At 35.4% G+C, this 27941-nt stretch overlaps 1 protein-coding gene across 2 annotated transcripts; it reads right to left on the reverse strand.

The window, feature by feature from the left end:
* Positions 1-1131: 1131 nt before the first annotated feature.
* Positions 1132-27026, reverse strand: DDX42_1 (ATP-dependent RNA helicase ddx42; the record flags this gene model as incomplete). 2 transcript variants are annotated; one of them, XM_051210015.1, is made up of 14 exons in its annotated part: positions 26657-27026; positions 21688-22076; positions 19386-19530; positions 18338-18426; positions 17081-17231; positions 15939-16307; positions 13456-13653; positions 10424-10523; positions 9546-9593; positions 7748-7845; positions 6236-6329; positions 5535-5717; positions 2662-3102; positions 1132-1406 (listed from the first exon to the last, which is right to left on the reverse strand). In XM_051210015.1, exons 2-14 carry the CDS (start codon positions 22017-22019, stop codon positions 1132-1134), a joined length of 2523 nt encoding a protein of 840 aa, XP_051075501.1. In that variant the 5' UTR covers positions 22020-22076; positions 26657-27026. The 2 variants fall into 2 exon arrangements, with proteins under 2 accessions (XP_051075501.1, XP_051075502.1); XM_051210016.1 differs by having other exon boundaries at positions 1137-1406; positions 6236-7845.
* Positions 27027-27941: the final 915 nt, after the last annotated feature.

A 27941-nucleotide genomic window follows, 5' to 3' on the forward strand; every position in this document is an offset into this window, starting at 1 on the left:
TGCTTACCGCTTACTCATATATTCATTCTGCTAACTTTATTATTAACTGCTTAATTGTACATTTAACACTCGGTTCGCTGACTCACTCATTCGCCTCACTGCTTTGTGATCTGAGTTATCTGCTAATAAAACTGTAGTCGCTGCTTTGCTTTCTGATTTCAAACACCGTTGAGGATTATATGATAACGGTTACGAGGGTGATTGGTCAACGAAGTACAGCCACTACAGTTCCCTAACTCCCCTAGGTGAACCCTCCACGTCCACCAACCAGGTTAAAGCGCCGGACATTCACTTTTCGTTCTTTCAATTTCGTAAACAACAGTAGTGCCACGAGAAAGCAGTGAGTAAGACTTTCCTGACAGAGTTTGTATACGCGTGGCCGTGCGAGAGCATTTCGAGAGGCGGCGTGCCCTCCCCACTCTCGGCCGTACCAGGGAATCTGGAGGATTCAGTGAATAACAGATATTCAATGCAATTACCACTAAAGGATGAATAGTCATAAAATTGGTCGCTACTCAGCGATTAATTAATGTAAATATTCAGCCCACAGAATGTCAGGTGAGGTTCGAATAAGCTCCATGGTAAACAGTTCAGACTATGGAGCCTGGTGATCTACATTCAAACCCGTCAGAGAACATCAGTTCCCTCAAGATTACAGGTATGTATTGCTGATGTGTACCAACTAGCATGAAATCTAGATCATACGTGGTTTCCTACCGACTAACTCCAACCATCTGACATCAATCTTAAACATTCAAATAATTCTTTAATGAAATATGTATCTCATTTAGTAAATACAAGTTTTAAGTACTTCGTCTCGAGCCGTGCACATATTGTGATGATCAAACAGTTCAAACTGAAGTAGGTAGGTAGAAACGTGAGTTTCTAATCGATAGCCAACTGGTTAACAGATGCGCATTGTAGCCAATCTACGGTAGATAGGTTTGTTTAACGCATTTCTAATTAATAATAGCCTCCCCCTGTTTACAACCAATTATCGATTAGATCAAATGATTAAAACTTTTATTGCGTTGTGTGTGTATATATACGTATGTATGAAAGTTACAAGCTGTGAAGTAACAATCAAAAAAATGCGTTTAGAATTGGAAAACGTCTTTACACAAATATCATTTAATCCCATCTCGAACGTTTTTGCTTAGAATCCGTTTGTACATTTTGTGGTGTAACTGGAGATGATCGAAGTTGTTGCGGACACTGGGATTCTTCTGGGTTATTACTTTGAACAATGAAACTGTCTGCAAGTTGAGGTCTATCAGTTGTATTTGATGATTTCAACATTTCTGGATGTGTATATCTACTAGCTTCGACACCAGCCGATACAAATCTTCGATTATATTGAGCTGAAAACGCTGCTTTCATGGCAGAAAATCGATCTGCTTGTAGACCTATGATGAATGAAATCGATAATAACTGTTTTTTTCAATTTCACAATAACTTGTTAGTAAAAAGAAAACGAGTAAACTTAAATCTTAATTTTGATTGAACTAAGATACAGACTTCCAGTTCAATTTTGTCAGTTGAGTTTTTTTCAAGTCAGTCCGTCAATCATAATGAACATAAGATCTAGTACAATGTCCATCGGTGTGTAATTTGTCATACACACAAAACCAATCACAGCGGGATGAAATCAGGAAGATGAACAGTAAATAAGGTCAAAGCGAAAGTAGTAAGACAAACTGGACACCGAAGAGCATGAAATACAGATATAAAAAGTGTGGAATAATTGATATTTGTGCTCACTATTCTGGAACAAGATGAACAATGATTTGGAGACGTCTATCGACTTGTAATTTTCCCCTAGTACCATAATTTTTAAATTGAACAATGTTCACTAAGCTGTTCCACCATAAACGAGTAATACTTTAGACGTATCTATGGTTGACGAGTATTAGGAGAATACGACTGTCTTTTATTTTCTGATGTCATGTTTAAAAGCTATAAAGTGAAATGAATTGGACTGCTGTATAACCTACAATAATAGGTAAGACGGACATTTCACCGTCATTTGTGTAGCAACTTGGCATCATTTTACTAGTCTCATACAATTATTGAGCATAAATACACGCGTGTAGATTGACAGATTGGGTCAATCAGAAATCGACCAACAAATGACTTACATTTCTTAAGAAAGAAACATATACCATTGGTAGCTTAATCCCTGGATATACATAAAAATGAGTATACTATACATGCCAATTCAATGTAGCCAAAACACTTCCTTTATCAATCTTAGCCTTTTCACTCGATGAGCTCGTGTGTAGGAAGATTGCTTTTCAATATCAGACTCAGACACCACATAATATAATTGATGGTTGAGTTTGTCATAAGCGTTTCAAGTGCTCATTAGGTCTGTTGTATTCAACAGTTTTGATCATTACTCCGTTCATTCAGTGGTGAGTGAATGCTGCGTATTACGGTGTGATTATTAGTAAAGATTTCATTTCAAATCCTTACTTTCACTGGTATTTTCACATGACATGTTCATAGCGGACATGTCCAGGGACTTGAAATATTTAGTGAAAAATACACTCCAATATGCAACATTCACTTATTAAATGAATGAGAAAATGGCTAAAATTGCTGATTACAGAATACTGAAAGTATAGTGAATAAATTTGACCTAAAAAAAGCATAACTTACCACCTGGACGAATTAATTCAGCTCCTTCACCTGCCGCTGCTGCAGCTGCCGGACCACTGCGTGGACAATAATTTGATTCACTGCTATCGGATGATAAACCTAATCCTGGTCTGGCACGAGGTTGTCGAGGTTCAAATCCACCACTTGGTCTAATACAACCGCCGTTTCCACTGTTAAGCGAAGATCGATTATTTGCAAACCAAGTACACTTTAGAGCGATATCAAGAAGTCTTTGTGGAACTGTTTGTGAACCGGATTCCAAATGTTGAACTAAACACGCTGCAAAATCAACTGGATCTTTTCCAGCAACAAATAATGTATAAGCTGTTCCTTTTGCCCCTGCACGACCAGTTCTACCAATTCGATGAGTATGTGTGTCAATATCTCGTGCAACTTCATAATTGATTACATTATGTATACTAGGTATATTCAAACCACGTGCTATTAGGAAATAATGAAGTGGAGTGAAGAAAAATAGAACCGGAAAACATTTTAAAGTAACAACTTGTTAATATTATCTATGGTAAAATAAGAGGGTAATTTTATTTATCTGATACACTTAATAAATGAGTAAATATTTAAATTGATATTATCTTTTGTATTATTTAATTAAATATTATCATCATTTTAAAGTAAAAGTCGCCCCCAAAATGCCCTGGTAAGGCCGAGAGTGGGGAGAGTCCACTCTCCCTCTCGAAATGCTCTCACATGGTCACGCATATATAGCCTCTGCCAGCGAAGTCCTACTCACTACCTTCTCGTGGCACTACTGTTGTTTACGAAATCGAGAGAATGAAAAGTGAATGTCCGAAGCTTCAACCGGGTTGATGAACATAAAGGGTTCACCTAGGGGAGTTGAAAAACCCTGATTCCAAACCAATGCTCCACATAGGCTCCAATACCCTGAGGGAACAAATGATATATGAACCAATTAATGGTCACCGGCGACCATGGACCTGCATCTCCTCACGTTGCTTCACTGCCTTGTGGATTAGACCTTTATGTTGAAGGCTCGGGGTGTAGCCCTCTAAGGAGGAAACCTGTTTCGGTCTGGGCACCCGAGCAGTATCACAGCACTCACACAAATCAAATGAGATTTGTGTGGCGCATATGTATCTAGTGCCCCCTTGTGCCAGTATTTGTGTTCAAATAAATAAATAAATAAAACGTAACAATCACTAAGTTATCTACAGTCATATTAGTTATAATTACAAATTTATAGAGACGTAGACTTTATTTGAAAATCATCGAACATATACTCCTGTGGTGTGTGCTACTTATATTGACATAAGTAGTATATAACGCTAGTCAGGAATAGAATGTCTAGCAGCCGAAGGTTAAGAAGGGAAGAACAAGAACAGAAATCAATTGGTATGGAAATGCAGGAACAGTGAAGTCTGAGACGATTGACTGATATGTGCTAAAGGAGCAATCAAGTTTGAGACAATTGATTGATATTTCACAAATTAAGTATTTACTGTATGATTCTCAGATTTTAGTGAGACATCCTGTAATTTTGTATTCAAATGCATTCAATTGCTCCCATTGGTGTTCTCGTTCACTACACTCCTACTAATTTAGTGGTTATTTAAAAGTAATTTATTTCCATTTGTATAGGTTTCTATTATTTGTTAGTAATAAATCTAAGATTGTATTTGATCAGTATTTCCGTTGATATATATATGACTGATATATGAGCTATTCGAAAGTGGATACGTTTCGTTATTACCTATAGCAACAAAGACTGATCGAAATTCATTTCTCACAATTAACAATGGGGAAATATACAAACAAGTTGAATGATAACTTCCAGAACTAATTTATGGATGATTGTATAATTCTCAACTAAATTGGATAGCGACTAGCAGTGGAATCCAGGACGCGCGTTTCGTCCTACTCGGGACTCGTCAGATGGATGTACATGCATCACAGAGTTGATGTTCACTACTGGACTCGAACCCAGTACCGTTCGCTTCAAACGTTATCGCGTTATCCACTTAGCTACTGAGATCTGATAGCCTGCCTGCTAGCCACTATCCATCTTTGCTTAAAAAGCTTGTGACTTAAGGCTATATCGAGGCAATCCGCACAGAATGCACATATGCCAACACGAGACTGATTAATTGCAGTACTAAATAACAATGGGAAGATACAAGTAAAACAACACCAAGTGAATTTATTAACTAAATTATTAATATATTCTATTAAAGGCTTTCGATTGACCCATTAACTACTGTTGTATAGTTTACTAATCGTAAGCTGCTGCCAGTTTACTATTCATAGACTGTCCTACTCACAGTCACTTTTTGGCTTGATCTTTTATATTTATTGTTTTTCCTTTTTTGCTTTGATGTGGTCGGGTATGTTTATACATAAACTACGTATGTTTGAAATATAATATTCATATGGTGGGGGCTGATTACTGTGTTTCGGATTTAACGAGCAAAGGAGCTACAGAATCGGGAACCAATAAAGACTTGGCAGTTGGATCAAAGTTAATAGTGCTGGTTAGATGTGTAATTGGTCAACTCAGAGATACTATGTCATACCGATCCGGATTTTGATTGGCGGTCTTATCACATGACGCTTGAAACTATAGATGCGTTGAGTTTAAAGTCTTAGTATGAACACTTACATTGGGACGCATATGCATACAGTTAGCGAATGCTCAGTAGGATTAAATGGATATTCTGAAGATAATCAAAACATAAAATCTGCTATTCCATATCCTTATACTAACTTTTCATTCATTTTCAGGGAAAAAAATTGCTTAAGATTTACATTTTTATGATTGTTTGTCGCTATCTCACTGTCATCGCTATAAATAGAAATGTAATGTTTATTTTTTGTTTGTATACCCAGTTGGGACTTACATGCAACATCGGTAGCCACTAAGATAGGAGCTTCTTGACGTTTGAATGCTTGTATCACAGTATTACGGTCGGATTGATGCATATCTCCATGGATGAGAAGAACCTTTAAATCACGTGACTTCAACTTTTGTGCAACCTCTTCACTGTGAACTTTACGTGTCACAAAAATAAGTACACTTCCCTCTAGAGAGAAAAAGCGAAATAAAAATCAAATTTGGTAAGATTGCAGGCAACACAATGATAAGATGTAGGTTTCAGAGGGAAAAAATGATACAAAGTATATAAATTATTGGACTCTGAATCACTCTAAAATGTATTAACATTTGACTTTGATAATAATGAAGCAAGATCAAAAATTAAGGTAAATACATTTTAGTCTCTGTGATTTTGAATTATATTACATTGGAAATTCAACCATAGATTACGATAATCGCACTGATGCTAACCAGGAGTGGAGATTTACACCTCAAAAGATGAATGAAACCAACTTTGTCGGCTGATGCAATGTCATGGTCGTCGGCCGCCGTTGGTCTCTATTTCCAACCTCTTAGGCAGGACACTATTGCATGCATCACACATTCCTCACAACCACTTCATCAACAAAACATAAATAATTAATACTGTTATTGCAACAAACCTTAAGAAAACAGAAAACAACTTAACAACAAAACTTTTCTCACACTTTAGGAATGATTACTTACCAGTGGTTAATCTGACTAAATTGCGTGTTAACCAATCCCATTTCTGTTCGATTTTATCGAAAATCTCAACATGCTGAGTTATGTCTTCATTAGCCTAAAAACAAATACGTATTGAACAGTATTCATGTCTAAAGTTTTGGGACATTTCAATTAATGATAATAGGTGTATGTGTACCTGCCCAAACGGTTACACTGGTTGAGGATGAGGGATGACTTATTTTAAGTCTTTGACCATATTTCAGAAGACCTTCAGTAAAAAAAAGAGAATATTTTTAATAGTTCAATAATCTATAGATATCTCTTGAACACAGGACATCAGGTCGATACGTTAAATTTTTGAAGGTGATTAGAAAACAGTCAAGCTCCAGTTTCTTGAAGCCATTGGTACTAGGCTTCAGAAACCTGATTTACATGTTCAAACAGAAATAATTGCTGGCTGTTCTTTTCCCTCTAAACACAAACCATATGTCGTTATAACCTGAAAGAATTTTGATAGTGATGACAGTAAAGAAAACCAAATATTGGGGGATGAGAGTAGTTCGTTTGTAAAAGATGAAATTTTTTACAACAGATTCATTTATCATCTCATTGATGAAGTTCGTCGGTAGAAGAGGAAGAAGATATTAATTCCCTTAATTTCATTTTGATATATTTACTACATGAAATCTCTATACGTGATTTGTTTATTTCTTCACATTGAAATTATGATATGACTTTGATCCTTAAGTTTTAACCTTTGTTTTATGAGAGGACTGATGATTGTAATTCTGACGGTTTGTGTAATGAATTTTCGATCTCTATGACTGGTTCTTCCGAAGAATCTCGATTTTCACCATGAGGCATCATAATTCTTCTGAATGAAGATCCTTCAACTAGAAAGACAGAGTTTAAATGGCTTATCCTATTTAGTGTTTTTAGCAAGGGTGTTTTCTAAGGGATAGGGTTGCTGACCCCATGCCCAACCGTCCTCCTTCACACGGGCGTGGGACCGGCAGTAACCCTAGAAGAGCTCCCTCACGAGGAGTAACAGGCGTAAGTATAACTGGTTCTGAAGAACAAAATCATGACAGGTTTGCAACTATATAATACATATGTGAACTATTTGTCTTTGGAATTCCTTTTTATTCTAAGGTTGCAAGTCTCTTGGACTCTGTATCATTACTAAGATGCCTGGAGATTCGGATTTAAATACATAGGAATAAAAATGTACATCAGTTACTCAAGTTGATCAACAGTGTAACTACACAATCGAGTAAAATTAAGATAAAAGAAATCAAATTTACAAGATAATTTCCAGAAAAAGTACACTGATTCCTGTATGAATTGTAGATGTAAAATGTGTACTTCTGCCAAGATGAGTATATATGAGCATGGAACTAAAACGAAATTCTATCACCCAACACACACACGCACATATATATATAATGATTGCTTAATTCATTCAATAACATTTTAATCCAAAAGAAATTAGAAACATGAAAGATTACAAAATTAATAAACTTTAACACTTACCTCGCCTAATTCACCTTGTATAATACGAACAGGATCAAGTAGAATATCTCTAGCCAGTCGTTCAAGTCGACGTTTAAATGTGGCACTGAAGAGAAGAGCTAAAAATTGGTTTGAATTTATGTATATTTTATTTACTTAAAGAATAAGCATTTTAAGAGATCGAATAGTAAATGATATACTACTATATTAATGACAGGAAGGTATATTTACAATCAAATCGGATGGTTATTTTCTATTGAGTGGGATTCATCATTACAAACACTTAGGGTTGCAAGTTCTAATCCTGTTCCACCTACTTTGATTTATAGAAGCTGGGTAGTAGTAGTAGTAGTAGTATTACTATTAGCAGTCATACCTAGAGTGTGGCTGAAAGCCGAGCACAGAAATTTATGCATTGACCAGTCATAATAAATGAGCAACCAATTTTATGTTTGTCTATTCCTTAGTGTTGATCGAATTCTGTTGATCAGGTGGTGATGTGGCCATTAATCTTAGTGACCAGACACTGCTTGTACTATGTTTTGATCCAAGTTGTTTAGATGTAGTCGGTTGTAGCCTAAATAGCTCAGTGGTAACGTCTTTGACTGTGAAGCAGTGTGGCATGGAATCGGATCGTACAGTAAGCATCAGTTCCCTAAGGACTAAAAGTAACTCTTGTTGATGAGTGTTGGACAGCACGAAACTTAGGTCCTGGGTTTCTTGTCAAATACATCTAGCCAACTAACACATGGATCTATGCTTGTTTATCGCACTAAATTGTGCTCGGTTGTTGACTGACGTTATCCTAAAGTCGTCACTCCATTATTTTTAAATATCTAACCTTGCAACAATCGGAAAACACATCAGGTAAGAATAAATAGCAAGATATATCTGTGAAGGATGGGACTCATAGGTTTGAAATCATATTGATCCAAACAACAGTTAGTTGCTGATGATTGACTGACTGACCACCACGTAGGGCTTCTAGTTCTAGAGTTTCTCACTTTCATAATATAACAGAAAATTACAGCGTAATCTCCACTGGTTTCTTATTCTGACTTATGCTTGGTGACGTTTTAAGCCACAAATTCTAGGACCCTAAATGGGGAATGCTGATAGACCGGCAGACCTAGTCTTATGATACACGTATCTTTCGTACTACGGGTTCATGTCATGAACTGATACACGGGCAAAATTCAAAGGTGTAGTCCATTCGATAAATAAATTTCAGTGTTTCTTGCTAACTGCACATCCATAATATTAAATAATATAACACATTTTTACTACTGATTAACTCAGTACTTGCTTCTTAGTCTTATTACAACATGTAACAAAGAAATAAATCAGACTATAATATTGATTTAGTTGAACAATACAATCTAAAAAACTGTTTTCTATACATTTTTACATTTCAATATACAATAGTGACTTGTGATTGTAAGAAACACTTGGAACTTTAGAACAACTTTGAATTTGATTACAAAAATTGCTGACATCCATCTAAGGTACTTAGAACTTAAAACCACAAATACATAGATCATCTCAATTAACCCAATCAGAAAATTTAACTCCTTGAATAAAGTTCAGTCTAAAATTCAATGACCTGATATCATATTATAATCTTGATTTGACCAACCCTAATCGTATTTCGAATCTCCCCCATATTAGACTCTACAGTATATTGGGATATCGTTCAGTGATTGAGTTATGTATAACGCACATTTCGATGAAGGCTTGCATATGGTTAAATAACAGAAAAGAGAGTAAAATATTTACTGTGATCAATATTATACGATCACAAATAATTCATTGAACTTACTTTGTCGATCAGGTCTTACATGATTGGCGATTGAACGAACCTGAGGTTCTAAATTTGAATAACAGTAATAGCAAACAAATAAATAAACAATAATATTCGATATAATTTTTATAAAAATAATTTGTCATAATCTATCGAATAGAGTTAATGAGTCGATGGAAATCAGATAGTTGTTTAAGATTCATCAATAGTGGGCATGAGCGTCAACATACTCAAGACCTTCAGTATTTTACTGGGTGATATAGAACTACAATTTAAACTATCGAGTGTTGAAAATCAAATAGTTGACATTTCCAATTCTAATTGATTCATGATAATAGGGAATAACAATGATACGTATAACAGTTGTATCATTACGACTAATTATAAGCCATATTACTCAACATTGTCAACCATTGGTTACGATGATTGCATGGACCTCAACCGACTAATTTGAGTCTACCAACATGATTCAGTCAAATCACTACTGACTTTATTGAACAATGCATATTTTGATTTGCCCCAACCTCTCAGTTCTCTTTTAATCAAAATTACACGTAGAGGTAAGTGGTATTTGGCAATACATAATGTATATCCCAATCAGCTCATTAGATAAACTTGCACAATATTATCGAGCGATTTGCCTAGTACCCTCCTGCATCGAATCACATATCATAATTCACAAGAGCAATATGCTTCGTAAGCACATTAATGGATCATATAACAGTATAACCTATGAAAATTTTCTATTTTTTAAAGGTTACACTTTACAAGCTCATAAGGTAAAACACATTGTGAATGAATCAAAAGAAAACAAAAATACAGACACATATGAACAGATCAAATACAACAGACGTACGTACACACATGATATACATACACTTAGAAAATAAATTTACCAAATCCTAAATTGAACATTTTATCAGCTTCATCAAATACAAGATATGTAACTCTACGTAAATTAGTTGACTTCTTTTTTACAATATCAATTAATCTACCCTAAAACATTGTAAAAACAATTAAAAAAAGAAAGAAAGAAAGAAAGAAATATAAGAATGAACAACTGGGACAAGGAAACAAATACAATCTTTAATAAGTGTTTTCTTATACAGATTACAGGTTAGACTACTACTTATTAGTTCATTTGATTGATAAACCCTATATGTTAGTTTATTCTGCATTAATTATTAAGGTATACTCAACTATCCACTCAGTCATCTATAACATAGGAACAGATACATATATGCATCGGTTAAAGTTGCCAATAGTTCATTGATACAACAAGATGAACACCAAATTCATAGAACCTGTTATATCCGAGCGAAGATTAAATCACGAGTAACTTCTGAGACCTTTAAATGGACTAATTACTTTTACTTACTTACGCCTGTTACTCCCAATGGAGCATAGGCCGCTGACCAGCATTCTCCAACCCACTCTGTCCTAGGCCTTCGTTTCTAGTGCTATCCAATTTTTGTTCTTTCTTCTCATGTCTGTCTCCATTTCTCGGCGTAATGTGTTCTTTGGTCTTCCTCTCCTCCTTTGGCCTTGAGGATTCCATGTGAGGGCTTGCCTTGTGACGCAGTTCGGTGCTTTCCTCAATGTGTGTCCTATCCACTTCCAGCGCTTCTTCCTGATTTCTTCCTCCGCTGGGATCTGGTTTGTTCTCTCCCACAGTACGTTGTTGCTAATAGTGTCCGGCCAATGGATCTGAAGTATTTTGCGTAGACAATTGTTGATAAACACCTGTATTTTCTGGATGATGGCTTTTGTAGTTCTCCAGGTTTCTGCCCCATACAGTAGAACTGTGTTGGCATTTGTATTGAAAATCCTGACCTTGGTGTTGGCTGACAGTTGCTTTGAGTTCCAGATGTTCCTCAGTTGTAAATATGCTGCTCTTGCTTTGCCGATCCGCGCCTTCACATCTGCATCAGATCCACCATGTTCATCAATGATGCTGCCGAAATATGTAAAGGTTTTTACATCCTCCAAATCTTCTCCGTCAATTGTGATTGGATTGTTGTATGCTGTGTTGTATCGGAGAATCTTGCTTTTCCCTTTGTGTATATTGCGACCTACTGCTGCTGAGGCTGCTGCCACGCTGGTCATGTTCTCCTGCATTTGTTGTTGCTTTCGCGATATAAGAGCCAGATCATCTGCGAAGTCCAGATCGTCCAACTGCATCTTAGATGTCCATTATATCCCGCGCTTCCCTTCAGACGTTGACGTCTTCATGATCCAGTCGATATATTCTTAGGGTATAACTATTCAATAATTAGATTATGCATATTTATATTTCTCTTATTATAAGCTTTATTTTGACCTATAATTTATTATTGTACGATTTACGGTTCTTAAGTTATGTTCAGTATATTGACTACTGCCTCCCACGTTCACAGACACATTTGGCCAAATATTGTACAATGTTATTTTCTATTTTATGGTACGTTGTGGTCTGTCTGGTTGATATATAAAACCGAGTATGCTTGAAATAAACGATTCGATTCGATTCATATTGCAGAAGCTGGTATTGTGTTCTGGACTCAAGCGGACGGCTAGGCAAACATAGGATCAATAAGGACGCTAGGCTATTCATACCGGTCGAACATCATTGGTTTGGCATAGTGCTAAGATTGTATAAGTCGTATTTTGATTGGTGGATAGATCACGTGATAAAAGCCAGTTACTTCAATGGTAGTAATATATACATATCAATCTATCACAAACTAGCATTACGAGTGAAAAACATGAACATACTGAACTTTAAGACTTGACATAAATTCCTTAGTAGGAATTATACTTGAATTTACAAGACTCAACAAATAAATAAACGGGGAAAATGTCCAAAATCTCTGGACATAAATTCAAACAATTAAGAAGCTTGTTTGATATGATCCTTTATTATCAGGATAGATGATAAAAGTATCATCGATAACATTTCAAATTTTGGTAAGTCTGCTACTGGAAGGTTTATTATTACCTTCCTAACCGCTTCCTATAACTATAAACTACTGCACATCAACTTGAACAATAGAGAGAAGGCACAAAATATGAGTAAGAGCTTCCCTCCAAAATTAGTTTATGTACAGAAAATCGAGTGTTTAGAGATTTGCAACCGACGGTGAACTTTTAGAACTTTATGGAAACACACTAAATATGGTAACAGTATGGGTAATTAATCAAACAAAAACGTGATACATGATCCTTCATGTTTCTGAGTCAAAGTTATTTACCGATAGTGGTATTAACGGTTAAACTGGAATTGTGCATAATCTCTTTAATGATGAAAAAATATAAAAAAATTAATATGTCTCAATCTAATTGTCAATGATTTCATGGACTGATGCCGTGTTTTGGTTTGGTCAACCCTAGCCCTTTTTTCAAGCTACTCCTACACCATACAACATCGCCCATCGAATTAGATGGTAGTTGGGCATCCACAACACATATCTCAACCAATTCTTTTGAAGATTTACTATTTCATCAATCGATTTGACATCCTTACCTAGTACCCTATTCCCAACCCAGACAATGGTTACTCCGTGGTCCCAAAACACATGAACAATGCTACCAAGACATCTATGATCGGATGCTAGTAACCTACGAACATCTTCGATTCTTAATGGACATGTTTCATATCCATAAAGTAGGACGAATAATAATGCATAAAATAAGAAAATGATGTGAAATTGTTACACCTTCATGCACCTTTGAGTTGATTAAAGATTTTCAAAAAAAAGACAGATTCAAGGTTAAAACAAATTGTTTTCGCACAACATAAAGGAGTGTTGATCTTGCTAATGACTAATGTATATCATCCTATGGAACATTTACAGCAAATTGACTGAAAAACATAAACAAGGAACTAGAGAAACCATAAGTTACAACAACCCCATCACAAATATCATATACATATATAATAATAACTCACCGGTGTGCAAACTAGAATTTCGCATCCAGCTTCACAAGCTTTTTGTTGTTCCCACAAACTTCCACCACCATAGGCACAGACAACCGTTAAATTATACACTTTAGCTAACTTTTTAGCTTCACTATAGATTTGTAATGCTAATTCTCTTGTCGGTGCACATATCACACCGATAGGACCATCTCCCAGTTTTAATTCCGGCTATATTTATACAAACATACATAAATATATATGAATATTTATTTATCAAAACTAATGTAAACAAAATTGTCCTAATGTATATCAAAAAATTGGAAAATTAAACTTGACACTCACTGTACGATTTAATTATCTACAACAGATGAATTTCTAAACTCGTCTTAAATTGGTGAAAGCTGAATCAAGTAAGATGTTTGGCTTGTAAAACTTTACCAGTAAGTAAATCAGTTCTACGAAATTTCAAACAGTAGCTTAAGGATACAAAAGAATGAATCAATAAACTTTAGTAACATTTGTATTGGTTATCTGAATCTTCCCATTGATGTTTAAAACTGTAACTAGCCAGTTTCTTTTAGGATATTTGAATCTTGCGTGGATTGTCCCAAGTGTAAGGACATGGATGGTGACTAGTAGTAGAATCCAGGATGCGCGTTTCGTCCACCAACTATTTGGGAGACTGATTACAAGGTCATCTTATGAGCACCAAATAAAACGCAAGAAACTCTAAGAGGGATTATTGGCCAATCATATATTTAGGCATGTGACATTAATGTGCAATTTATGAAAATGACTTATTTGTCAAGGCACCCAACTTTTGACCAGGTGAGCTACAGATCGATTGACACTACGTTTGAAAAGTTCTGAGAAGCTGAGTAGTAATGCTGTTTATTACGTGATAGGTTTAGTTTGATGCCTGATAAATGTTCTCAAGAAAGAACGATGTAGTATGAATTGGGATCAGTAATCCAATAAACATGCATATTACAATGTTTGGATCTTCTAGACATCAATACAAATGAAAGTTTAACGCGTTACATTATCTGTAAGTAACAATGATCTATGCCTAAAGAAAAATATATACAACCATTATGGGAGTAAATGCTCCAGAGTGTTCTTGGAAGTGTTTAAATACAATTGTGTGCTTAGAACTCAGGAATATCTTATTCACTGAGTTTATGTCGTGCGTGTGCGACTTTGGAAAAAGACAGAAAACGGTTTGTGTTGCAGCAAAATTAAGACAATGGAGTGTTCAACATTCATCCACTAGATTTTCAGTCCAAACCCCGTTCAATCCATAGTATTTTGGACATCCAGGGGTAATATTGGGACCCTTACGTAAATTATGCAATTCAGAGCCTAGTAAATGATCTTTTATTTGGTTATTGAATTTCAATTTTATAACGATAGCTTATCGGTTAAAGATATAGACCATCAGCCCCGACTCACCTATGCACTTCAATATCAGCACTCCAGTACATGGAAATGTAGTCGGTTAATATGTTAAAAAATAAGAATAATTAGTGAATGGTGTATACGATCTCACTGATTCGAAAATGACAAACAAACTAGGAGTGTATCCTACTTATTAGATAGTTTGTGTATACATCCACAGTTGGAACATCGCGTCGCCTATTTCAGTTTGGGCAATCGGTTAGTAAACACTAGCTCTCTCATACAGTGTGGTTCATACTCAAGTCAGTCAGCCACAACATAGGACCAGGCACATATATCCATCAGTCCAAGTTGCCATACCTCATTAGCACAACAGCATCAACACCAAATTCATAGTAGTTACTTCAATGGTAGTAAAAAAAAGATTTCATATAAGGATATGATACAGGGATAAAGAATTAGTTCGTAGAAAGAAGGGTATAAAGTAATTGCATTTTTTAATAAATTTAGAGCCAGATAAGCTTTCACACTGTAAATGAATGTACATAATTTAATTTGTCAGATGTAAGGCGGTGGTTGGTGGCAGTTGACAAGAAACTCTGGACTTTGGTTTCGTACTATCTGACACTTGTCGACACAGAAACAGATGCTCCCTAGTGGACTCGATCCCGTGTCAACCAACTACATAGAGACGATGCTATGGAGCTATTTGGGCCTCGACTGACCTCTTTGTAGGAGTGAGATGTATTTACAGTTGATTGGTCACTTGATCGGTAGAATTCGATTGGCACTAAGAAATCAACATGTATAACACTGGTCATTACACAGTGATCAGTCAGTTGTAAACGGAATGTGTCAGTTTGTGGTGGAGTCTCTGAAGTCGAATATATTCAATTACACTTTTTATAAAAATAAGATAAACTTTCTTAATTAAAAAAGACTATTCTTATTGTATTCTACAAATTGAACTTCTTCTGAATTATCATTACATTTAGTATAGGACATTCTGTTTAGGGAGACCCTGTTTTACGAAAACATATTGCTTACTTATTGTTGAAGTTAATGAATAAAATAAAATAAAGAGAAGAATTATCTGAAGTTGATTTTACACTTACTTGATCCATAATATGAATAATAAGTGGCCATAAGAAAGCGGCAGTTTTACCGCTACCAGTTTTTCCAATTCCAATTACATCACGTCCAGCTAAAATTAATGGAACAGCTTGTGCTTGAATTGGTGTCGGTTGTATATAACCAGCTTTACGTATTGCTTCCATTAATGGTTCATCTAAGCCAAGATGAGCAAATGAACAAACAGGTCGTAATGGACTAGGTCCACTAACACGTAAACCAAGTTTATCTCGAAGTGAATCTACACCAGCTTCATCTAAACTAGATATTTCTGCATGTTCAACATAGAAATTTTTAGCGAATGGTGCATAATTTATCATGGAATGATCAATTGGAGGTAATGGATCAATAGTCTATATATACAAAGTAAGTACAAAAAAGGTTATATGATAAGTATTGTTAGATAAAAGTGGATAGATGAAAGAGGTGAAACCTTTAAAATTATTATATCTATTTTTACTGTGTAACTATTATGCAATTGGCTTATGATACTTTTATATTGTCTTGTATAAGAGAACACGAAATTAATGAAGACTCATGATCCAATTAATTGGGTGAACAGAAATTGAAAGTCAAAACGGATAGAAAGGAAAATTGTGTTAAATTTATTAGATTCATAAAAAAAGTAGGTCAATTGAAGTATTCAACTTTCAACTACTAAGTCGCATGTTTGAGCTCCCATTCTGCGTACTTCGATTTGGTCAACCAAAAAGCTAACCCACAACTTCCATTTGTTACTACCCCTTGGTTAGTTTGAACCCTGTTACATGTATCAAGGTTTAGGCTCACTTGAATGTTGTTGACAGAAGACCATATCTCATAAATCATACAGTCTTGAGCATGAGAACATATAGTGGGTTTAATTATTTGTATTATCTACTAAACCAGAACAGACTGTTACAGTTATCTTAAAAATGCTTGTTTACAAGTGATACCCTCTCTCCCTAAAAGTTTATGAAAAGGACAAGATAACGAAGCATTAACCTTTAAACTGATATACTGAACAAATACACAAATCTAGGACAATTTACAATTACTTATTCGTAGAAAAAATTAAAATCTTGAAAATATAGAGAACACAGTGATAGTTGTTACAGAAACTAGAAAAAAACCCTGAATTGTTCACCTTTTTCTCTGTACCGATAATATTTCCATCAGCGTCATATTCATATACTTCTTCTTCATCATCACCAGGTAATCCAAGATGTGGATTTTCTTCCATAAATCTAAGATATGATTCAATTTCATCTTCTTGTTCAATATCATCACGTACACCTCTAATAAAATAATCGATGAAAACAAACAAACGACCATATTTATTTAGTATGGATGTTCATATGATTTAAGTAATATTAAATAGGAGAGAAACTCTGATTAATCAACTACAACCAACATAAAGACTAGCACAAATGTGGATTGTCATGAGACATCAATACAACAACATGAATAACTAATAATGTAGGCGCGATGATAATAATTAAGACTGAACATTGATAATATGATTCGAAGAGATCAAATTAAAAGATATATATGAAGGAATACTGGGACAAAAGATCAAGAGTAAGACAACCAGTGAATGCATTTGAATCATCTTGGCCTATTTTGACTGATATCAACCCTGATGTTTCTAACCACTGATCACAGTTGTTGTATCAGACCTCAATCAGGTAGTCTGCATTTATTAAAAGTCTAGTTCAATAATCGAAAATTTCATGGACTGATGTATGTCTTGGTTTGATCGTCCCTTAATTTTCTTTCAACTTATTCGTACTCCAGTTAACGTGCTTCGAGGTAGGCGCATTTATATTGAACGACCTAAAGCCACCAAATAAAGATTACGATTATCTCACAAACACTGATAAGAACGTTTAGACCTCTTGAAATACAGCTTGGACAAAGTCAATGATTTCACAGGCTGATTTCATTTGCGAAACATTGGTCGGATATAAAAGAACCACTGAGAAAGCAATGGCAAAATAAATGAACAGAGTAAACAATTCAACACATTGAGATGATCAGACATAGATCACACATAACAAATCAATATTGCTGAATATATTACACATAGAAGAAATATAATTTATATTATGGTTAGGATATATCACTTATTTAATAACCAAAAGGTTGACTGTAGAAAAGAAATGCATAAGATCATGTATTGCTTTACTCTCTGCCTCTCTCTCTCTCTCTAACCTCTTGTCTTGTAAGTTTTGACGTAAATGGGTGCAGTCCCCACATCACACAGACGCGGGTACATACATCGAGTTGTATACCATAGACAGACGTGCATCGATAGATAGATCTGAGTAGAAGCATAACGAAAATGCAAATAAAATAAATATTTTTTTCTTCAAAAAACTAAAAATAATAATAAGTTACTTACTTTCCATCACCTTTGGTACTTTTCTTTGCCTTACTACTTGACTCTTTAGTCATAGATTTCTCGCCAGAATGAAGTGTTCTAACCTCCTCCTAGTTTACATATGAATAGTTGAATGAAAAAAAACAGGTGATTTTGACGCACGCGCGCGCATACAAACATACAGAAATAACAAAAACAACAACAGCAACAAAAAAAACTAGTATGAAACTTAGACCAAGGGTTTTTTTCACTTTATGTCCCTTCGATTGATAATCTTTTGTCATATTTGTTAGTTTACGTTTTTATAAATTTTGCTTTACAGTATCAATACAAAATGTCAGTTTAGGTGTTTTGGAGATTGTTAAGTTTTTGATTTAAATCATGAGTCAATTGAAGCTAGACCACCATAGATGCGCACTGCTGAGGAGTCCCATACTGGGACGAAACGGCCATCCAGTGCTTCCAGGTTTTCCATGGTGGTCTAGCTTCAATTGACTCATGATTTCAATCAAAAAAATATAAAATGTATTAACTGAAGTTGAATGACATATATCAATACTTGGTTTTAATGTGTTTATTGAGATTTAATTCATAGGCAATTGTAAATAATGACATTACTAAATTCTGTTGCAAACCTCAAAAGGATTAAAAACTCAGATTAAAAAAATCATTCACGAAACAGTAAAGCTGCAAATGAGATAATTAGTTGGCAACTTAAATTATCAAGGTTTGAACAGTCATAGGAAATTTGTTAGCTTTCTCCCATAATTAGATGTACTACTGCAATACGCCGATGCTAATAAAGACATATGTATAATCAGTGAACTGTACTTATACACTCGATGTTTTCTAGGCTTTAAATTTTTATTATGGAATTTGACAAACACCATAAACATTTTCATATTTTTCTCTAAATTGTTAAGAAGTTTTTACTTTACAAGATTAGATCATTTTTTCGCGGTATACACTGACTGACTTATTTTCAAATTAGCCAATAGGTTTAAGGATATAGAATAAGTATTTTACATATAAAAAGAAATAGAAATAACTAAATAAACGCAATATTTACATTTATGCCAGCCATAAACTGATCTAGAGGATCATCTGAATCATCTGACTGCAAATCAACTTGATCTGAACGTTTCGTAGCAGCTGGACTTCCTGGAGCAGGCTGATATTCTAAATTATTTGTGTCATCATCTTCTAAGAAGTAACTAGATAGTAAAAAGAAACACGACTGTTAATGTGGTTATAACGAATATGTTGAAAAACACTTGCAAGTTAAAATATTCCTATTTTAAGATAGCAGAATTTAATAAGCTGAGTTAATGTAAAGAACAGGCTTTTCAATGACATCCTGGTTGTTATTTAAAATGAAGTTTCATTCACGATTGCTTGCTCAAGCAGTACTATTCGATGAAGCCTCCAAGCTATCTTAATATTTCGAGGGGTTCCAAAAAATAGACAATGATTAGGTCGAATAAATCATTTTATCAAACGATTTCAAGAAAGCATAAATGTATAGGTTGGTTAGTGGAAAAAAGGACCATGTTCCAAATAACAAACCCTTTAACATCATAGTCATCATACAAAAAATGGCTCCATCTACAAGTGCTTAGGTAGTACACAAATTTATGAGATGCTTGTACGAAAGGGATCTTCTTCCAAAAAACACGGATACAAATAAACCCCAACTTTCAAAGATAATTACCATAATTAGTGGCACAGGATACACTGACAATGAAGACATACCCGAAACAACAAACAATGTATGAGACCACAATGTAAATATAAATTTTATAACAGATTATTTAACTTAATAGAAATGACTCATAGAAATAAGAAAGCAGAAAGCGATTAAATAAAATCTTCTTAGGTGGTTTTATTCTTGAAGTTGCATAATCCCGATGGTCAAATGGCCATTAAACGGCAAATTTGAATCCTGTTTCGCCTACATTTTGGTTTAAGAAGCCAAGTACAATCACTAGTTTTTATTCAAGACATGAATATGAAAACTCATAAAATAAAATCTTGTATTAATTACCGATTACTGCTTATACTCTTACTACCTCTACTACTACAGGATTTGAATCGACAACTGCATCTCTATGCTAATGTGGCATGGCAACTCGAACTGATGTACGTACGTACGAAGTTCTACGTTGTTACTGACTGACTGACTGATTTAATTACTGAGTAATCTTTTCTGCTATTGATTGTAATCGCAATTATATGCTATTTTTCAATTATTATTAAACTATAGACGGTTATATGGACTCCATAAAAACTGGTGAGATCTACTTTTCTGAACTGATTTTCCGTGTTTTGTAAGAGTAGAAAGGATGGTAAGCACGATATAACAAAATGATTATCATAAATAAAAATAATATATTTGTAATATCCCAATGACAAGTACAACGGAACAATGCATTGTTCCGTTGTACTATTTAAACTTGGATTAATTTTAATTTGGTTATTTATTCTCTGAAGAAGTGACTTACACTAAGTCACGAAACGTGAGAAAATCTAATTTTTCTACTCATTGGGATATTACAAATATATTATATTTATTTATAACAATCAACCCAATGCTCAATTTATTCGAAATTATCAAATCAAACCTTGGTAATGATACCTATAAAAAATGATTGTCATGTTTATTTCGAGTATCACAACAAAGCTCTACAGTAAAGTATGAAAATATGTTGAATTTATGGTTGATCTGAGGATCCAGAAACAAAGTGGTTATGACACTATTATTCATACCTGTGGAAACAACTCTGAACTGCTTAACTACCATAATTTTGGAGAATCGATAAATCTTGACTTTCAACGGACAACAAGGATACTGGTCAAGCCTTTATTGTAATAACTATAGCCATGGGTAGTTAATGAATTTCAACAAGCTTGGAATATCCTTTTAAGTTAGATTGAACAATACAGTACCATAACTTAGTGAATACAACTAGACATTTATTACATTAAGTTGTAGCACAGACAACAAACAAAAATATTGCATATATAATTTCTCATTGATTCTTCCGTTCAGTATACACAACTGGGGAAATTAAGCACTAATCAGTTTGATTGAACAGTTTCGCAATCAACTTTCAGGTCAACAGTCACACGTTCAACTCCACATATGCATCAATTACCTTTAAATTCATTGTTAGAAGTTTAAGCTTACAAATCAGCATCCTCGGTCCCATTAAATCCTAATGCAATTGCAATGTAAATTAAGTGTTGAAGACTTATAGGTCTATATACTGTTGAGTAACAAAATAGAATCCTAGTAACCCAGACTGGTGGATCTGGATGCAGGGTTTTTTGGTGCAATAAAATACGTACGATTATTAAAACACAAAACTCACTCATCCTCGTCTGCTACTCTTTTGCGACCTAAATTAGCAAAAGCCCGTGTTGAACCTCCCTGTGTCCCGGCAAATGCACTGTGATTTATTAGGACTTCGTTGGGATCTGAATAACCTCTACTATTACGAGAACCAAGAGATGGCGGTGGTGGGACAGATGCACCTCCGGTTCTAATAAAGTTTGAAGGCTTTGTATTTTTGTAATCGTCAGATTGTCTATTTACATCAGACTTTTCATCCTTGAATACAGAATGCGTTGACAAACTATGTTGGGGACCCGAGCCAGATATGAAATTCATACCCCATCTACCTCCACGTTTACCGTATGACATATTGGAAAGTATTGTATCGAAGAATAAACTTGTACGTGTAATTGTCAACTATGAAAACTGTAAACAAAATAAGTAAGATAAGTACTATATATATATATATATATATATATATATATATATATATATATATATATATATATATATATATATATATATATATATATATATATATGTATATATCAGCATAACCCGATCGAAAAATCAAGAATTTTACTAACTGATATCATGATATGGTTTGCCCATTCTTAACCCATTACCGATTTATTACTATCTGAATTGGGTTCGATCATCACATTCCTTTAAATTTTGGGCTGTTATTTTGTGCTTTTTATCTTACGATATCATTGGTCTATTTCAGATTTCATTTTCTACTTTTGACTTTTCACTACAACTAACATCATTGTCTTCTATGCTTTCAACTTGGATCGACATAGATTTGTGACAGAAAGCTATCTATTTTCATAAGGTCAAAAGTTCAGACGTCATAATCGATGTGGAGGATTTCAATATTCAAATAGGTAATGATCGGGAACAAAATGAAAAACACCTAAGTGAGTCTCACAGTACCTTAACTGATCGAACAGACAGTGGAAAATGTTTGCTGCAACTACACAGGGACAACCGTTTATTTTTAGTAAGTACCAACTTTAAGCATGAAGAGAGATACCGTCCAACATGATGACCCCCAAAATCGACTCGACGGTGGATGTAAATAAATCCTATTTGTATCGACTACTATTGGAGAAGACCGACAAAAGATGGTTGCTGATTCTAGAGTACATGTTCAGACTCTAATTATCTCTAAGTGGGATCACATGTTTGTCTGAGTATTAAGGAATGTAGAAAAAGTGAGGTAGGAAGATCATTTGTAGTTCAGCTTAACAACTAAAATCTCAAGATCATATTTCAAGAACAACTAGATAGGCAATTAGGTAATCGTCAAAGTGACGTTCACCTCGATGTGGATTGATATGATACACAGACTGTTGTAAAAACAGAAGTGATACTTACGAGTGACCATAACCATCAGTGAACATCAGTGAATTGCTGTTTATTTATTTATTATCATTTATTTGAACATAAATATTGGTACAAGAGGGCATCAAATATATATGCACCACACAAAACAATGAGAACGAAAGAGAAAAAAAAGGTAAGGAGCGTAAAAGAAAAAGGGAAGAACAATAACGACCAGATGAGTGTAAGGTAGTGTAATAATAATAATAATGGGGGAAACGGAAAGGTACAATCAGAAGAAGTCTTTCAGTTAAGGAAAATACAACTACTTTTTATGGAGAAAGTAAAAGGTTACAGCAGGATCGCCACTGGCTTCTATTCTGAGCCATATCTGATAACATCTCTAGCCACTGTGTTGCACCATCCCTCCAACCTCAGCCAGAGAGTTGTGAAGGAACAACAGAAGTCAGCCCCTTGCAGCTTTCTTTCATACCGCGACACCATGCCATACACTGACCACCTCTCCGCCTTTTCCAACCGGTCCCAGCGTCGGCAAATACTAACTTCGATAATCACCTGACGCTTAATTAGGACTTGTGGAGAGCAAATTTGAGAGAACCAGTCTGGTTTCAGATATCTGCCCTTCGCCAGGTTGTGAAACAAAGACAAACCAACCGGCTCCCCTAAAAAAGCATTCGACTCCGTAGATCGACAGGTTTTATTTCAATATCTGTCAGTTAAAGGTCTACCAATCTTGAAAACGTCCTCTACTCGAAGACTATTGGTCAAGCTAAGCGGTGTTTGCCTGGATTGTCTGCTTTGTTCATTTTTATTTAGCTTCCTTGTAGACATTCTTTTAGAGGTAACGCTTAGACTGTCTGACTTTTAGATGACCAAAGATGTGAAGTGCCGGTAGCTTTTAAGTTCCCAGTAATCTGAAGGAGATACATTTAATGAATGCATGTGCAGAACGCAGATTTCTAAATTATGACCATAAACTGACTTTGTAACTTGCTTTTAGATACCCACTAAAGTTCTTATAATCTTTCGAAGTGAAAGGAAAAATAATCATCATTTCGTACTCTAAATGAATCCTAATAAAGCCAGTGAAAAGTGGGTGAAATGACACTATATCAAACTGGCTGGTGGTGCGCATCATAGCAACTGTAGAGAATTTGGTTTGAAAGCAGTTTCGCCACATTTAATTTAGGATTTGAGATCATATAGGACTAAAACACAAATCCTATTCTAACCTCAACGTAACCGCAATGAGAATGATATCATTAGATTTGGTCTCACTTTCCACTGATATGCCTTTAATGGAGACTATATGCCTCGTATGTGATCATATTGGAAACAAAAACCTTGATACTGATTTTCCAGAGCACTGCCCAAAAGAGTTGTGCCGTGCTTCTATATATACCTCTTCTCAAAAAGGGCCTACCAGCATCACCAAGTTTGGTTGGAAGGGGCACCTAAAGGAACCACTCCTACAATGTACCTTTAATGCTCAGTTTAGATTTAATAATGAGTTCTACAGACAAACTGATGGGATCCCCATAGGTTCATTACTCGACCCTCCTCCAACGGGTTGTTTCATGGTCAATCTTGAGAACACGGTAATCCAACTGACGATTGACAACTAATACTTATACAGAAGGTTTATGGATGACACTATTATTTGCAGTAAAAAGTGACCTAAATATCAACCTGGATATGTTAAATGGCTGCCATAAATCCATCAAATTTACACTGGAATCAGAATCAAACACAAAATTTCATTTTCTCGATGTCCTATAGAATAGAAAACAAGATAGTATATTGCAAAGGTCTATATACCGAAAGCCAGCTTGGAACGAACAATTAACGAATATTCACAGCTGGGTCCCTTTAAGTAGGAAGAGAAACTTAATCCAATTTTTATCATAAGGGGCTAGGAGAATATACTCAGAAGATACGATAGATGAGGAACTCTCACCCTCGACAGAAATTCCCAAAAGACGGCTATCTATCCAGATTTATTGAGAGTAACGCGAACCCTAAATTATAATCTACGAAACTTCATACTCTCTTCGTGAACATTGAACCCAAGGGAGATATCCCTGCAGAAATTCTGAGGAATCGTCTGATAAAATCCTTGAAGAAAACTTTTCCAGCGGCCTCATCATTTTTGAGTGTGTCAAGAACAAACGTTCGCATTGGGCTACATCAAAGTGTATATATAAGTTTATTTGCTCTTGTGAGGCAGGTTACGTAGACCACACAAGAGCGCCTCCAAACGCATCTCCGAACATTATTTCACGTGGTTTTTAGAAGACAAATGTAAACCAACCAGCAGCTTAATATTAGAACATCTTGTGAGCTCTGGTCACATGGCTCCAACTGACTTTAAAAACACCCATTCAGTCAGATGATTTAGTCCAAAAGGAGAGAAAAATCGATAACTTATGCACTCTATAGGCGCTGACAGTCCAGTATCCAAAACCTGAACTCTGTGTGCAAGAGACGTCCAAGCCATTATCTTCCTAATGGCCCTAACTCGGAGTTTTCATGGGCGATTTTGTCACATCCTTCTAATGTTTTTAATCTTAATTCTAATTGTTAGCTATTATCATCAAGTTTTTTAAAATTTATTCTTCACCCTTTTCATACCCGCCAAGTGAACAATTATCCCTCTCACGTTTGACTCCGTCCTACTATCTTTATTCAATTCTCGATTAATAAGCAACTTTCTTTGACACACGAAATGACGAAATCGTCTCCCCATCCTTCGACAGACTGTCTTGTTTGTAAATTAACTACAAGTATTATTGTACAGCCTGAGTAAATGGTGTCGTCTAAAAGAACACCTTCTTTGCTGAATTGTATTCTTTCTCTACAACACAGATTATTTTCGTTAAATCCCACACAATCTATCTTGTAGTTTCGAGTTATTTAGACTGAAAGTATTAAAGTACCATGCTATAGATGGATTGCCCTAAGATTTAAGAGTAGTACTTAGGGTAGCACATATAAATCACTGTTTAGATAAACGACTGAATCTTTACGTACTATAAAGAAACACTCCAAGTTTATCCCCCGTTCTGAAATACCACATCTATTGTATTTAAGTGGATTGACTATGTATAATCGAAGATTTAGATGTTATCAAATGTTTCCAAAGGGTATGTACTAAGTCAGCAAAAGAACTCAACCCCTCATATGTAGTGCGACTACAATGATTAAATATGCATCCCCCCATCTTATCGTAGCACGAGAAGGGTCCTTAAAGTACCCCGTTTCCTGAATAACGACCAAAGTGCAGAGGTTTTACCGTTCTGCTTCCTTGAGGACTAATCATCTTAGAAAGAATCACAAAGAACCCAAACAGAAAAGTGTAAATAAAGGTAAACATGGAGAAATAAGGGCGAAATTCCCTAAACTAGTGTAAATGAGAGGGAGATGCCTCAAAATGTTCTTCGCCACCTGCCAGAGGGGAATAGTGTAGATTTCCTCTTAAATGTCTCCTTAAGGGAGAAACATCGCGTTACACCAACGGAACCTAAGTTTAAAATGCGTAATTCTAGGATCTCAAAAAAGGATTCCGATTTTGGATCGAATTTTTATTAGTGAACGCTTGTGAAGAGAAATGGAATGGTCGATGCAAAATATACACTAAAGACTAACACAACCCAACTGACCTCCTGTTTGTTTTGCTGAACGCTGAAGGTACCGTCCAAACCAATCATACGCGTTCTACTATTCAGATAACAAACTCTGCCAGACAAAATTAGTTCTTTCTGTGGTTCTCCAGAAACCTGGAGTGATAGAAATTTGGTTTCGGCTCGGTAAAAAAAATAAACCACAACCCCTGTGGTTGTTCACGGAAAATCTCAGTTGGCTTCTATCGACTGTAATGGAGCATACTTTACTACATCATGAATACGAAATAACGCATTTTGGCTCTAACCAATGACCTTCTATGTCACAGCTAATAGTTATCCATGAGACTGAATATACCACTTGTCTAATTACTCACCCGCAGTAAGCTAATAGCCAACATGCTATTTCTTCATCCGTGTCTAGTGCTAGTGACAATATATGATGAGGATACACATCACCCAAATGTGTGGATTGCAAACATATCAGCCATGAGTAAGTGAACTGTGGTGACGGACTGGTCAGTAAGTACTAGATCACCAAATGAAGAACTATGGTCTATATTTGAAAGTATACAGCCTAATTACGTCTCCAACTATGTTGTTCTTAGTACCATGTAGACATAACAACTGACCATCATAAATAACTAGTTAGGTTAACAAACTTCTTCGACGTAAGAAAAGCATCGGGACATATTTATGTCTACAGCCTCTGAATAGGACAGATTCACTCATTGTAAGACTAGGGACGCATGCAAAGTGTTGATCAGTAAGTTTAGACTTTAGTATGAAAACAATGGGTCGGGAACTGTGAAACAAGTTCGAAAGGGTTTCTCTTATACGTAGAGAGGAACTCAGAGAAGTGACGAGATCCCGTTACTTTTTATACACTAAAATTCACTGATTTTGGAAAGAAGTGATGTTGCGAATGCTGAAGTCCTATTGGAATATTTTAGTATGTTCCACCAACGATGGTGAAAGATCAGCGACTGATTACAATTACTGCAGTCTCTCAATCGGTCCCCTGGTTGTTGAGAAAGGAGATGTTGAAGGTGGCACAGGTATTCAGTGTTTGACAACGCTTCTACCAGTAACACCTTCTAATATAATTCGTTCCCACCCAGAGAAATCAAAAGACAGAGTCGAGGAGATCGGAAGAGTGTATTTGACGATTAACAATATATCGGAATTCTCTGATCTAATCTGGCTAGCGATTGCGGTAGATGTTGAGCACAGCGTTACCACACGTGATCTGGTGCGGATACCTGACCGAGCGCCTTCAGCTAGATGAGTCCACTAAAACTAATCTGGTCAGCATCCAATGTCG

This window comes from Schistosoma haematobium, chromosome 1 (assembly GCF_000699445.3).
Source record: "Schistosoma haematobium chromosome 1, whole genome shotgun sequence".
Classification (NCBI taxonomy): Eukaryota; Metazoa; Platyhelminthes; class Trematoda; order Strigeidida; family Schistosomatidae; genus Schistosoma; species Schistosoma haematobium.